The sequence below is a fragment of the Propithecus coquereli genome, unplaced genomic scaffold, assembly GCF_000956105.1.
Source record: "Propithecus coquereli isolate 6110/MARCELLA unplaced genomic scaffold, Pcoq_1.0 Scaffold299, whole genome shotgun sequence".
NCBI lineage: Eukaryota > Metazoa > Chordata > Mammalia > Primates > Indriidae > Propithecus > Propithecus coquereli.
The window spans coordinates 1971120-1985747 of NW_012148607.1; the positions used below are offsets into that span (position 1 = coordinate 1971120).

General features: G+C 37.5%; 1 protein-coding gene and 1 pseudogene across 1 annotated transcript in view; both read left to right on the forward strand.

Annotated features, from left to right (window-relative positions):
• GPBP1L1 (GC-rich promoter binding protein 1-like 1) overlaps window positions 1–14628 on the forward strand; it is a 49249-nt gene that overhangs the window by 12264 nt on the left and 22357 nt on the right. Inside the window, exons 2-5 of the mRNA XM_012648919.1 lie at window positions 8439–9474; window positions 10057–10172; window positions 12674–12803; window positions 13188–13478. Of these exons, the coding sequence (XP_012504373.1) occupies window positions 10113–10172; window positions 12674–12803; window positions 13188–13478 (481 nt within the window). The 5' untranslated portion in view covers window positions 8439–9474; window positions 10057–10112. The remainder of the gene's footprint in view (window positions 1–8438; window positions 9475–10056; window positions 10173–12673; window positions 12804–13187; window positions 13479–14628) is intronic.
• On the forward strand, window positions 4818–5382 carry LOC105814119 (annotated as a pseudogene).

Below are 14628 nucleotides of genomic sequence, written 5' to 3' on the forward strand. Positions count from 1 at the left end.
AATCCCCCTGCCTCGGCCTCCCAGAGTGCTAGGATTACAGGCATGAGCCACCGCGCCCGGCCCCAAGTTAAATTTTAAGGAAAAAAGATCTTTGGTTGTCCAATTAATTTCTTTCTATTTTTTAGTAGAGACGGGGCCTTGCTCTTGCTCAGGCTGGTTTCAAACTCCTGAGCTCAAATAATCCCCCTGCCTCGGCCTCCCAGAGAGCTAGGATTACAGGCGTGAGCCACCGCGCCCGGCCCATTGACTTTTGAGAGTGTGTTGCTTAGGGTTTTCTGTTGTGTAAAACAAATGTTTAAAAGCATGGTTGTGTTTCTTCAGTCACAATCAGCTTCATGGATGGTGAGTAAAGTAAGCAAGAATTGGACTTTTACTGAGATAAGAATTTTGGGGATTGGGTACAGGTCAGTGAGAAGAGCAAGAGAATTGAGGCAATTATAATGATGGATTAGGGTTTTTTTTAACATTAATTTTCTTACGGTCAATTGGTTTTTAAATTATTTTTAATTATGGGTACATAATGTATATCTTTATAGGGTACATGTGATGTTTTAATACAGGAATACAATGTAAATTAATAATGCAATATAAGAGCTTCCAGGCTCTTATTGCATTAGTTCCTAGGTATTCTGCTTTTCCACCTGTTACTGTAAATGAAGTGTACATAAGCCTGTTGAAGACCAGTCTCTGCATCAGATTCCAGCCCTCTGAATTGCTCAAAGGTACTGTTTCAGCAGTTTTCTGGGTCATTTCTATCAGTGCACCAAAAAACTTCTTTTGACCACACATCCTCTTGTAGCCACGTGTTCCATTTCTTTGTTCTGTAGCAACACTGCTCAAAGAGTTGTCTACACTTGCGGACTCCAGTTCCATCCCTCTTGAATCCATTGGAATTCAGGCTTTCACCAGACCCCCTATCCAAAATGATCACTGACATTTCCATGTTGCTAAATCAATGGTCAATTCTTAGCTTTTCATTTCATTTAATAACATTTGATACAGCTGTCATACCTGTAGTGGTCTTTTTTTTTTTTTTTTTTTTTGAGATGGAGTGTCACTCTGTCACCCGGGCTAGAGTACCATGGCATCAGCCTAGTTCACAGCGATGTCAAACTCCTGGGCTCAAGCAATCCTCCTGCCTTAGCCTCCTCAGTAGCTGGTACTAGAGGCTCGTGCCACCACACCTGACTAATTTTTTTTTCTATTTCTAGTAGAGACAGGGTCTTGCTCTTGCTCAGGCTGGTCTCAAACTCCTGACCTCAAGTAAATCTACCTGGACTAGGACTACAGGCGTGAGCCACCATGCCTGGCCAAGAATAGGCATTTTACAAAAAGACCTGATAAATAGATTAAAAGGCGGAAATGAAGACCAAACACAGTAGGTGACCATTTATACTGACCAACAGAGCAAAGAATAACCTCCCGTCTGGCAATATGTAGCTTGGTTGAGGATGTGGAGCAGATGGAACTCTTAAAATACTGCTGTTGATGGTGTAAACTGGTTACACCTGGTGGGAAAGCAATGTGGCATTACCTTATGAAGTTGAAGATGTACTACACCCTTTTAGTTGCTAGTCCCCTCAATTCTTTTATACACTGACATTCAGCAAATATTATCTACTGTGTGCTTGGGATCACTGAGAAACAGCTAAAGATAGGTGACTAGTGCTGTGGGAAAATGTTACTCAAAAACAGTTCAATATTGGGCCAACTGATGTTTTTCACTTGTGTGGATATAAGTTCTATGAACACTATATACTGTTTGTTCTATCAGTACCAATCAATTCTTTCAATCCTTTTAGAGTTATTTACCAAAAATCACTTCACAATCCATCATCAAAAATTATTTTCAGTGATCTCTTAACTGAGAATGAGGTTATGTCCTTTTTCTATTTCATGGAATACACAGATTGTAAACTACCTGATTGATTTATGAAATGATTTGTTAGTCATTAACTTCCTCAGTTTCTAGGGTGTATACCCAAAAGCCTTTACCAAAGAAGACTTTCAAATGACTAGATTATATCTATTATTTTACTTAAAGGCACTATGTTTATGGAGCCAAAATTAAACAAGACTGGTCAGAAGTCGGACACTGTATTTTTAGCTGTTTCCATAGGCTATTAAAAGAATGAGCTCTGTATTAGAGGCAAATTTAAAGGGTGTTACAGAGAGAAGGACAACATTTTGAAATTATTTTATGCTAGAATAGGAATTTCATTTTATGGTTGAAGATGTGCTTAAAATTAGGTTTTTGACAATTAAAATGGCATATCAACAAGAGGGAGAGATTATTCAAATTAAATGAAGTTTTTTTGTATTTTTCAAGTTTAGAGCATTACATTCTAGATTTCATTTCAGGAACATTTGTCCTATCTAATATGTAGATGCAGGTGTTCTGTTTTTAAGAGTGCAATTTAATTTACTTTGCTAGGAATTTTATAAAACAATTCATAAATATTCTCATAGTATTTTGAATACTGTAAGTCTGTGTTCACATTTCCATGCAAATCTTTTCACTGTCATTCATTAACCGCTTCCCTGCAAATTTATTCTTTCCTGTCATACATTAATTAGGTTGATTTAGTAGGAATATTTTAGAATTGGAAAAACATCGGTCTTCATTAGAGCTGTGGGGGAAAAGTAATTTTCTACAGGTTGAAGAATAAATGGGGTAATCAGGAAGTGAAGACAAATAAGGATACACTCTTCTGTGTAGAACTTTTGTAAAGACTGGAGGGAAAAGAACAAAATACCTAGAGGAAAATACAGGCTCTAGGAAAGGGGGTTGTTTTAAGTTGGAGAAGTGGGTATTTTGTTGTTGTTGCTAATTGGGTAGAACCAGTGTAGATAGAGGTTGAAGTTGCCAGAAGCAGTAATTGGTGACACCGCTGGACTCTGGAGAAAATGGTTGAAGTCAGGAGCAGAGGTAGAGAAAATTGAGATAAAACCCTTGGTAGGGATGTGTTCTCCTAGCAGTATAAGCTTAATTGTAAGATATAAAATTAGGTTATGTTGTGAAGTGCCTAGTAAGAGTACCTGATATATATGAGGTACCCAATAAGTCAGAGGTTTTGAAGAGGTGAAATATTTGACAAATGTTTATGAGTGAGTGATTAGATCAAGTATTCAGATACTGGTGATTTGCAGGGAGGGAGCAAAAACACTTAAATAATCTGAAAAAGAATGGGTGATGTAGAATATTGCTTATATGTAATATTGACTTTATCCTGGTAACTGCTTTATTATAATTTTTTAATTATGGGAAAATATATGTAAAATTTACCATTATAACCATTTTTAAAACTGTACAATTCTGTGGCATGAAGTATATTCACAATGGTATACAACCATCACCACTGTCTAGTACCAGAACTTTTTCATAACCCCAAACTGAATTCTCCTATGTTTTAAGCAGTCACACCCCGTTTCCTTTCTACCCAGCCCCTGGTAACGCTTGATCTATTCTCTGTCTGTGGAGTGGATATTTCATATAATTGAAATATCATACAATATGTAGTGTTTTATGTCTAGCTTCTTTCACTTAGTATAATGTTTTCATGATTCATCCATATTATAGTTCATAGCAGTATTTCATTCCTTTTTATAGCTAAATAATAGTCTATTATATGGATATAAAGTATTTTGTTCATCCATTCATCTGCTCATGGACATTTTGGTTGTTTTTGCTTTGTGCCTATTGTGAATAAGGCCGCTGTGGACATTCATGTATAAGTGTTTGTAGGGACATAAGTTTTTATTTCTCTCAGATATATACCTGGGAATAGAATTGTTAAGTCATATGGCACTTCAGTGTTTAACAAGTTATCCACAGCAGCTTCACCATTTTACATTTCAACCAGCAATGTATGAAGGTTCTAATTTCTCTGTATCCTTGCTTTATTATAATTTGTAAAAATTCATCCATCAAACCTTTGAATCCTTACCATATGCAAGGTGCCATGCCAAGATAGATGCTGTGTGCGTTTCAAAGAACAGCAAGGCAGCATACTTAGATGTGACAAGGTTTTGGCCTACTGGGAGCTAAGATAAACATAAATATCATGGAAAAAGTAAATGTTAGTGGCCTAACACTTAGTGGCACAATTAAAGTGCTTTGAGGATTTCAGAGGAGATTACTCCCAGATAGCGAATTAGAAGAGGCTCTTTAGGGTGGCTTCTGATGGTGGGGGAAAGGTTTATTTCTTATATCTTAGACTGAGGAATTTAAATCCTATTCTGTAGTTGGTGGGAAACCAGAAATTTCTGAGCAGGATAGTGATATAATTTGATTTTGAGTCGAGGAACAGAGAATGGCAGCCAATAAGTGAGTCTGAGGCAAATGATGGAAGAGAGACAATGCCTAAGAAACTAGTTTCTTAAATAGGAGAGTAATTGGACCTTGAAGAGTGACAAATACAAATGAAAAAGAAGCAGTGGAATAGACAGGACTTGGAAACTTCCATCTTTATATTCTCCCTAGATCTCATCTCTTCCCCTGACTTTAAACATTATCTACGAAATACAACCAAAATTCTGTCTCTAGAACAGTCCTCTCCTTTGAGCTCTAAAACACGTACTTGACATGTCATATTTAAAATGTTCAAAAAAAGAATCTTGGTTTCCCCTCTAATCTAGTCTTTCATGTTTTTTAATAGTTCTAAGAGAGTTTTAAGTGATGTTTTTCCTTCTTAAAATTTATCAGTAATAAACAGAAGCCCTTCAGTTAGTCACTCTATAAAAATAGCCACAACCCCAAAAGGCATCACTGAAGAACTTTAGTTTAAAAATTTTGAGAGCATCCCTAGCCACCCACCATGGCGGGCAGCCACCTGGAGACCGTAGGAGCATCTTCTTGCAGATGCGGGACCTGATTCGAGCTGGGGTGTTGAAGGAGAAGCCCCTGTGGTATGAGATATATAACGCCTTGCCCCCACTGAAGGAGCCAGTCTTCCGAAGGCCCCACTTGCGTTATGGCAAAGACAAAGATCCCATCCAGGACATCTGGTACTGCAAGGATTGGATCAGAGCAAAATATTATTCGGTCTATGGATCTGGTCAAATTTTGCTCTGTTCAGTCTAAACTTCGAGTCTACCTGTCAGCAGTTTCTGGAGAAATACACTGAGCTACAGAAACTTGGCGAAACAGAAGAGAAGTTATTTGTGGAAACAGGGAAGGCTTTATTGGCAGAAAATGTCATTTTAAGATGAGTAGGAGAAGCAAGGACTCAGCAGGAAGGTAGTCATGTTTCCCGGAAATCTGAACACATGAGTATCAGACCCCAAACTACATTGGATGGAAACAAGCCTCAGAAAGAAGTTTCACAGGACCAGCATTTGGCAGCACCTCAAGAACAGGTGAAAGGTCTCTCACCACCCTGAAGATTGTATACTGTGTATACTGACATCCACATAGTACTTACTACATGAATGTTGAGCTATTTTTAACAGTCGAACTGTGTAAATGTTTCTTAATCTCTAAGGCATAATGTTTGCCTTCTTTTAGTTCTGATTTCTGGGTTGTCATAAAGCTCAGTATCATGTTTTCAAAGAAGCAGTTATATGGACTTTTATGTTAGGACATAACTAAATAATTCCCTAGCTGCTTATAAAGTAAATTTACTTTGAAATTGTAAATTACATGAGGAAACCTTTATAAAGATTGTTTGAATGGGGCTGGACGCAGCCTGTAATCCTAGCACTCTGGGAGGCCAAGGCGGGAGAATCACTCAAGGTCAGGAGTGTGAGACCAGCCTGAGCAAGAGCAAGACCCTGTCTCTACTAAAAATAGAAAGAAATTAGCTGAACACTTAAAAATATATAGAAAAAATTAGCCAGGCATGGTGGCACATGCCTGTAGTCCCAGCTACTCGGGAGGCTAAGGCAGAAGGATCACTTGAGCCCAGGAGTTTGAGGTTGCTGTGAACTAGGCTGACGCCATGGCACTCTAGCCTGGGCAACAGAGTGAGACTCTGTCTCAAAAAAAAAAAAAATTAAAAAAAAAAAGTCTCTAGACTGGACCACAGAACCAGTATCAAGGGATTATCCCTAACTAGCTATTCTTTCTGCAGGCTGGCCCTGAACTCCAGGCCTGGGCCAGTGTGCAAACCAGCCCTGTCGCAGCTCATAACAAGGCACCCACTTGCTGTCCAAGAGAGGAAAGTGTATGGGTAGAGATTCCACGTCTATTCTTCATCTGGGACTCTATAGAGGCAGAGTTTTTTGATTTACATTTAAGTATCAGTGGGATATATAATAATATTTTCAGGTCTTTTCAAGCTTTCTATTCCTGGGCCAATTTTGCCATTTCGTAGAAATATATGTAGTTTAAGATTTTCAAATTTATTAGCTTATAACTGTTTATGTGGTTTTTTGCTCATGGTGTTTCTTAACCTGTTGTTTTATTTCCTCCTCCTCTTCATGCTGTCTTTATTTATATCCTTTTTCCTAAGCAGTTTTATCAGAGTTTTTCTTCAAGTAATCTTTTTTAAAATTATATTTTTTAATCATCTGTATTTTTCTGACCTTTTTTTGCTTCTCTTTCTGTTTCTTTAGGTTTGCTTTATTGTGCTTTTCTCATCTTCTTGATAAAAATGCTTAGATTAATGTGATTTTAGTCTTTAAGAAAAGTGTTTTTAAAGCTCATTTTCCATTAAGTATTGATATAGCTGTTATATTGCAAATTTACTCGGTGTTGTCATTCTATTTATGTGTTTTGAAATTTTCATTATCATTGCCCCCTTTTTCTCACAGTAAGAAATATGGCTGCCATTTTTCCTCAGTATTTTTTTAGTTTTTGATCAATTCTCAGTATATAACCAACTTCCATTTACTACCTCCTCCCTTAACTCCAATTCCCTCCTCACTACACCCAGGTGCAACATCTGTGCAAGACACTTTGCTGTGTGGAAGCCCTCAATCCTTGGCCTTGTCCCTCTGCCAGGATGATGCCATCCTCACTCCACTCAGGCTCCCACAGTCTGCATTGAGCTGCCCCTCTTACTGGTACACTTATGCAGCTAAGCAGGTTCTGACACCCTGCACTGGGCTACTCCCTTCCCGTCCCCCTCTTCCCCCCCCCCGTTCTGCGACCCTCATGGATGCCCTTCACATCCTGTTTAGGCAGAATACCCTGCTCTGGGCCTGTGCAGCTCCCCCTCTGCTGCCCATAGATTCTTAACCTTGCTTGACCTCACCTAGTGACTTTTGAACAGAATTTATTTTTGAGGAAGGAGAGAGGGAAAGTGGGAACTGCAAGAGAAAGTCATTTTCTAATTTTGATACAGTGTGGTCAGAAAACAGAATGTTTTATTCTTTGGAACTAATTGAGGCTTCCTTTAACTAGTATATGGTCAATTTTTATGACCGTTCCGTGTGTGATCAAGGAATGTATAGCCAGGGTGATACATACATCAACTTATAAATTATGTTTTTCAAATCTTTTTTTCTTTCACATCTTTTACTTTTTACATGCTTGTACTTAACTTTTTACATGCTTGTCCTAATAATACTCTTTTAATTATTTTAGAAGTATATAAAAAGTATAGATAATAAATGAATAGTCTTGTACCCGTCACTCAACTTGAGAAATAATGCATTACAGATATAGTCGAAGTCCTCTGGGACCTCTTTCTGATTCCACAGAGGTATTTACTATCCTGAATTTGGTATTTCTTATTCCCATGAACTTAAAACAGTAGAGCAAGGCTGCCGAGCTGGGTATATGAGAAAGGTCCTCCAAACTAAAATTTACCAGTGTAGACCAGAATTGCCCACAGATGTAAAAATTCTTTTCTATCAAAAAGCTTTGGAGCCCCTGAAAGAATGTTGAGAATTTGCCAAAGAAATTTTTGTTTCATCTCAGTGCATATCAAGTTAAGATTATATTAATAAAAGTTTTAAATCTCTAAATTGAGAGCTAAGTTTCTAAAAATATGTACCACGTAAATACGTGAAGAATACTATGACAGGTATCTTGTTTTAAGGATCCTAGCTGTGGATAGTACTAAATAATTAGGTAGTTGATGACTGTGGTAACATACTAGCAAGCTGTATGGCTCCTTGGCCACTTACAGCAAGCTGTTCCATTAGTGAGAGAAAAATCTACATCTAAAAGACCATTAATTTGCATTTCCGAATACCTCAGATAGCTAAATTAGAGAAACAGTTATATTAAAAAAACAAACTTCAGTGTTAGTCTCTGGTGTTTTTAAAAAAATAAACTGTGTTCAGGTGACTCTTCTGAAATCCTTAAAAGATTTATATCCAGTCATGTTGTTATAGGTGGTGACACATTAAATTAGTATCTAAATTGGATTTAAGGGTTTTGACTCTGAGGACCTTGATTTGATAATTTATGTCTCATTTTGGCAGTTATAATTGACAATGATTTTTGCTTCTTGTGATTCAATGTGTTATTTTGTTTTTTTGATTTACAGAGTGATCTGTGTGGCCTTTTAAATGATTGAGTGAAGATGAAAATGGATCAAAAATAATAAGTGACTTCTCTACCAAAGCAGTAGAAGATCCTTCATATCACCTTCCAGTAGCTAAATTCAATTTTGGGACGGGGCAGAACAAGTAAAATACAGAAAACTGAAGAAAAGAAAACCTCATTTTGGAACTATCTTTCTCCTTGACTTTACGCTTATCCCCTATCTTTCTACTTGTTTTACCTTTGTTCTGAATTTGTAAATAAAGACCAAAGAAATACGGCATACATTTAGGAGCTTTATACCAAGAAACTTGCCTTGAAAGCTGCTATTCCCTGGAGGGAAAAGTATATCAAGTTCCTGTCTTTTTTTTTTTCTTTTTCTTTTTTAGACAAGATTTCTAATGTCCTTAAATTTTGAAGGTTAAGACAAATATATATATCTGCATGCTATTTTTAGCAGTTGTGTGAGTAAGAATAATGAGATTTGTATTTTAAGGGCTTTGTCATGTGGATGTTTTGCCACTGAAGTTGACTCCTCAGAATATCTTTTAGAGGGCTTTAACATTGTATTTTTGATCTATCACCTTGATGACATTACTTGCCCACACTTGAGCCCACCTGTCTTTCTAGCTATGATCTTGTTATGAACAGTGTTTGTACTCACTGTGCAAATGTCCATGTATCACTTAATTAAGCAACATCATAGTGCTGTAACTCAAGGAAGTTGAATGAGGTGAACATAGACATAGCTTTTTCCCCCCTTTTTTAAATGTAACAAATATTTTTTATGTTCCCCTTCCCCTTTCCCCCTTCCCCCTTCCCCCTTTTGGAAACGTGTCAGGAACTAGGTAGTTTAAGATGAGCAATTGAGGGGACTGAGAGAGTGATCCACACAGAGCCTGGCTGCTTTGTGCTTCATCATAAGTCGTGCTGCTGACCAGGTTACTTTAAGCACCCTTTTAACAAGAAAACCTCGTGGGAGATCCAGCTGGCAGACTCAAGGAGTTCAGGAAACAGGACCACAGAGGTTATACTCTGGGGTAAATATTCTTCATTTGTCTAACTTTGGAAAAAACTATATATGTGTCATGAAAAATATCAGTTGTTTTCTGATGTATTTAATTTTGGATAATATCAGGGATTTGAAGATACTGACGGATCTCGGGAAAACTGATGCTAATTGGTATTTGAATAAATTAATGTAAACTAAATACAAACGCTCTTGAGAGGTTATGTCTTCCTTCTCTGGGAAGACCTTTTGTACTGCTTTTGCTAGAGGTTACCTGAGTACTTGAAGCAGATTAATCTCTTCATAAGTATCTGTAGTTTTAAGTCAGTGTTTATTCAAGTTCTTCTGATGTAACTTAAGAGTTCATTAGCTTCCTTCACAAAGCCTTCCAGACTCATGTTACATTTTTCTCTTTGTGTTTTTCATGGTCATGTATTCACAGACTGCTTTTGTTTAGAACATCTCTGAGATATGGAGAGTGGTAAGCAGTCTGTAGAGGGACTCAAAGGACAGCACTTTCTGTAAAGAAGGATATTAGGATAGTCACAGATTACTTTACACGTTGGTATCAGATTCTTGCAAGCATGAGTAATTTTAGTTATCTTGTTTTCAGATCCTGGCCATGAGGTTGGATGCCTCACCTTGCTGAAAAAGAGACACTGGACCTAAATGGCGCAGCATGATTTTGTTCCTGCTTGGCTAAATTTCTCAACACCACAGTCAGCTAAGGTACTATTCTCCCTTCCTATAGTAACTACGCAAACACTAGTTTTTTTTCATCCCCACCTGGCCTGTGGCCTCAGTTTTATAGTCAGGTGCTTCTTATATATTCAGCCTTGCTGGGGATTTCAAAAAACATTTTCATAGACTTATTAGCATTCTGTTAATAGTATACAAGTATTATAATTAAACAGTTCACATCAGTGTGTATATTATTGTCACCAAGTGTACCGTTTTTCATTTCATCCTAGGCTTTTCTCTTGATATGCATAGTTAAGGCATCCTGTATTAGCTGCAGCACACTTTGGAAATAAAACCTGCTAACCTATTGTGGATGTCAAAGGGGCAGAAGTGAAAGGGAAGTGGCCCTTGGGTAAACGGATCTTTGGAGTCAACACATATTCATCCACAGCAGTAGATGAAGAAGAGGAAAAGGGAGAGACAGTGATTGTTCAACTACTACATGAATCTCAGATTAAATCCTAGGAATTCTCCTTGAGAGACATTAATCTACTTAATGATTTCAGGGGAAATGTGCCTTGCATTAGGGGTAAAGACAAACAGAATAACCAGTTCGTATAGATTAAAGCAGACCTAGTCAAAGTACAAAAAAAATAGCCTACATTATTAATAAGGAAACATTTAGGAAGCTAGTAAACTTGAAAGTGCTTCCTGTTTTGTGATTAATAGAGAAGGAATGAAATTGATACATAGTCTCAAAAATTTTTCCTGTTTTTAAATGTTGATTTTTTGGGGAAGATGCTCCTGGTCTCATCCAGACCCACAACCTTTCGTTCTAAACCTCATTTTGAATTATCTGTGAATGTCAAGATCTCATAATTTGCCTAATCTGACATAAGCAAGGTTTAGGGGTGGTAGGCCAGAGGGATTGGGGTGTGGGAACCAGAAAAATACTTTAGAAAGTATATAGATCTCATATCTGCAAAGAATACCAGCAACATGAACTAAGTAAAAAGAATTAGAAGACATTATTTCAATGTGTTCAATAAAGCTACAGTAAGCAAGGTTGTGTGGTTTTGGCATAAGGGTAGACATAAAAGGAATAGAACAGAATAGAGTTCAAAAATAGGCCTGTATGTGCAGTCAGTTGATTTTTGACTAAAGTGCCAAGGTAATTCAGTGGGGAAGCAATAGTTTTTTGTTTTTATACAAGCAGTGCTGGAACAACTGGGGGTATCTATATGGGGTGGGGGAGTAAGGAGCCTCAACCTTTACTTACTATCATACATAAAAATTAACTTGAAATGGATCATAACCTAAATTAAAAAGCTAAAACCATAAAACTTTTAGAAGAAAACATAGGAGAAAATCTTTGTGCCCACTGGAATGGGTAAAATAAAAAGACTGACAATATCAATTATTGGCAAGGATATTGATATTGATACTTATTGAGCATTATGTAAAAATGTCTATACCCAAACCTTATAGTTTTTCTATAAGCCTTTGTCAAACATGTCCATATTTTTCATGACTTTATAGACTTTGGTTTCTATCACTTAAGAATGCCATAGAATAAAATTCTTTGGAATAGGAAAGGATATTAGAGTTCATCTATAATAATATTTCTCAAACTGCTTCCTTTTAGTCGTGTTACCTCAGAGACTTATTCTTTCTGCCTGACCTCTTTCAGTGTGTGTAAATGAGTAAAATGCAGATGATGCCCAAATTGTAGTATTGTTATAGGTATTTTAAGTAATGTTTGGAAATAAATGTTTTATAAAACTATAAAAACTCTCTGTAGGGCTGGGCTCAGTGGCTCATTCCTGTAATCCTAGCACTCTGGGAGGCTCAGGTGGGAGGATCACTTGAGGCCAGGAGTTTGAAACCACCCTGAGCACGAGTGAGACCCCGTGTCTACAAAAAAATAGAAAAATCAGCCGGGCATGGTGGTGCACACCTGTAGTCTAAGCTACTCAAGAGGCTGAGGCAAGAGGATTGTTTGCAGCCCCAAGGAATTTGGCGGTGGGAGGGACCCTCTCTATAGTTAGCAATGGCCTACGAGGGTGATATGTAAACCATTGTTTTCTCTCCAATTCCAAAATAATTTACAGAAATAGTAAAACTGTTTAGATTTCCTTTATTTTGGGGGGGCTCAAGCAATCCTGCCTCAGCCTCCCAAGTAGGGACTACAGGTACACACCACCATGCCCAGCACAAGATTAGTAATTTTAAGCATAAAGTTTTGGGGCTTATTCTTTGTATATATTTACAGAGGTTTTGTTTTTTCCCTTTCATGTAAACAATTGAAGTGGCTGCCTTTTCTTCCCTTCTGAGATAAAGGAAATGAATTAATAATTGAATGTGTAACTTAAGAATTGTCTAAATTAATGCAAAGTCCTATGGTACCCTTGCAGTCGATACGCTCATAATGGGGGTTTCTGTCACCATTATTACTTGTTCTTTGAAAAGCCTGATGCAAAACCTATTAAGTTATTCATAGGGACTAATATCTATTTATCTGTTTGCCTCTCTATACTTTATCATTTTAGTCACCTACTGCAACGTTTGAGAAACACGGAGAGCACCTACCCCGAGGAGAAGGTAGATTCGGAGTAAGCCGTCGTCGACATAATTCCTCTGATGGCTTTTTTAACAATGGACCCCTACGAACTACAGGAGGTGAGCCATGTCCAACTTTTATGACTATATTTAAGCTACTCAGAGTAGGCCCAGGCTGAGGGTGTATGTCCATAATCTTGAAATAGGATCTTTTGTGAATATAGTTCTCAATTAGATCCTCTAATAGTCATTACCCAACTACATTGGCTTTCTAGGCTTACCATTTTTATGTTCTCATGAAACATTTATTCAGTCGAAGAACTCATTTAGAAATTACCTTACAAAGAAAAGATACATTTTGTGATTTGTGTAGAATTTTTATTGAAAAAGTCTTAAAGGCCTTTTGGCAATCCCATAAACCAGATCAGGAAACATCTGGCCCAGTTATTTCTGCATTTGCAGGAAGCAAACAATCTAATGTGTTAGTTTTCCTTACTATTCTAGATTCCTGGCACCAGCCCTCCCTGTTCCGCCATGATTCTGTGGACTCTGGTGTCTCTAAGGGAGCATATGCTGGAATCACAGGGAACCCATCTGGTTGGCATGGCTCTTCCCGAGGTCACGATGTTATGAGCCAGCGTAGTGGAGGTGGCACAGGGAACCATCGCCATTGGAATGGCAGCTTCCACTCCCGGAAAGTCTGTTCCTTTCAGGAAAGGCCATCTACAGAGATTAGGGAAGAAAAGAAAGAAGACAAGGTGGAAAAGTTGCAGTTTGAAGAAGAAGACTTTGTAAGTATGAACCCTTAGGTGGCCTGGTTAAACCCCAATAAAAAAATGTTTTAAATATGAGACCCTGTTAGTAATAAGAACATTTCAGAAATTACAGAAAAGGCAGTCCCTAAGTTTAGGATTTTATTGTTTGTAGAGGAAGGGAGTTAAATTGATTAGTTTGAAAATAATGACCAGAATTCCTTTGTAACTTTTTTTTTTTCTGAGACAGAGGCTCACTCTGTTGCCTAGGCTAGAGTGCAGTGGTATCATCCTAGCTCACTGCAGCCTGAAACTCCTAGGGCTCAAGGGATCCTCCTGCCTCAGCCCCCTGAGTACTTGGGACTATAGGCATGCACCACAATGCCGGGCTAATTTTTCTATTTTTTGTATGGATGGGTTATAGATATGTTGCTCAGGCTGATCTGGAACTTCCTGGCCTCAAGCAGTCCTCCCACCTCAACCTCCCAAAGTGCTCACAGATGTGAGCGATCACACCTGGCCTCATGTTAAATTGCCTTTTACTGACTATCGTAAGACAGTTTTTTCCCCTCTTGATTTTGTTCTCTATTATATAAAATAATTGTAAGTACGAACATGCAATTGAGAGTATTTTAGCTGTCACCTATATATTCATTATAACTTTCTGCAGTTGTGTGTTGAATTACATGCCCATGACTTTTTGCCTCTAAATTAAAGGTAGAGTTTTTAGACTACCTTTTTTTGAAATTTTAATAATATATTTTATCTAACAAAATATCATTTTAACATAAAATCAATTCTTTCAGTTATTAATGAGATAATTTATATTTTTATACTAGCTCTTTAAAATTCTGTGTATTTTCTATATTTATAGCACATCTCAATATAGACTATACACATTCTAAGTGCTCAGCAAGCACAGGTGGCTGATGGCTACTGTATGGGATAGTACAGCTCTAGTTATTTTTAATTTGTACATTAGATTAATCAGTTATTTCCATTACAGTCATTTCAACATGTTAATAAAGTCAACTAAAGAGGAGTCAAATTTAGGCAATACTCTGTCTATCCCCAAGTCTAGGAAATATCCTCGGGTCCTTGATTTAAATTATATGTTAATGTGAATTCCTATCCCCAGGAAACTTTATCCTTGGAAAAGTCTGTACTGCCTTTACATATTGAATATTTGTCCA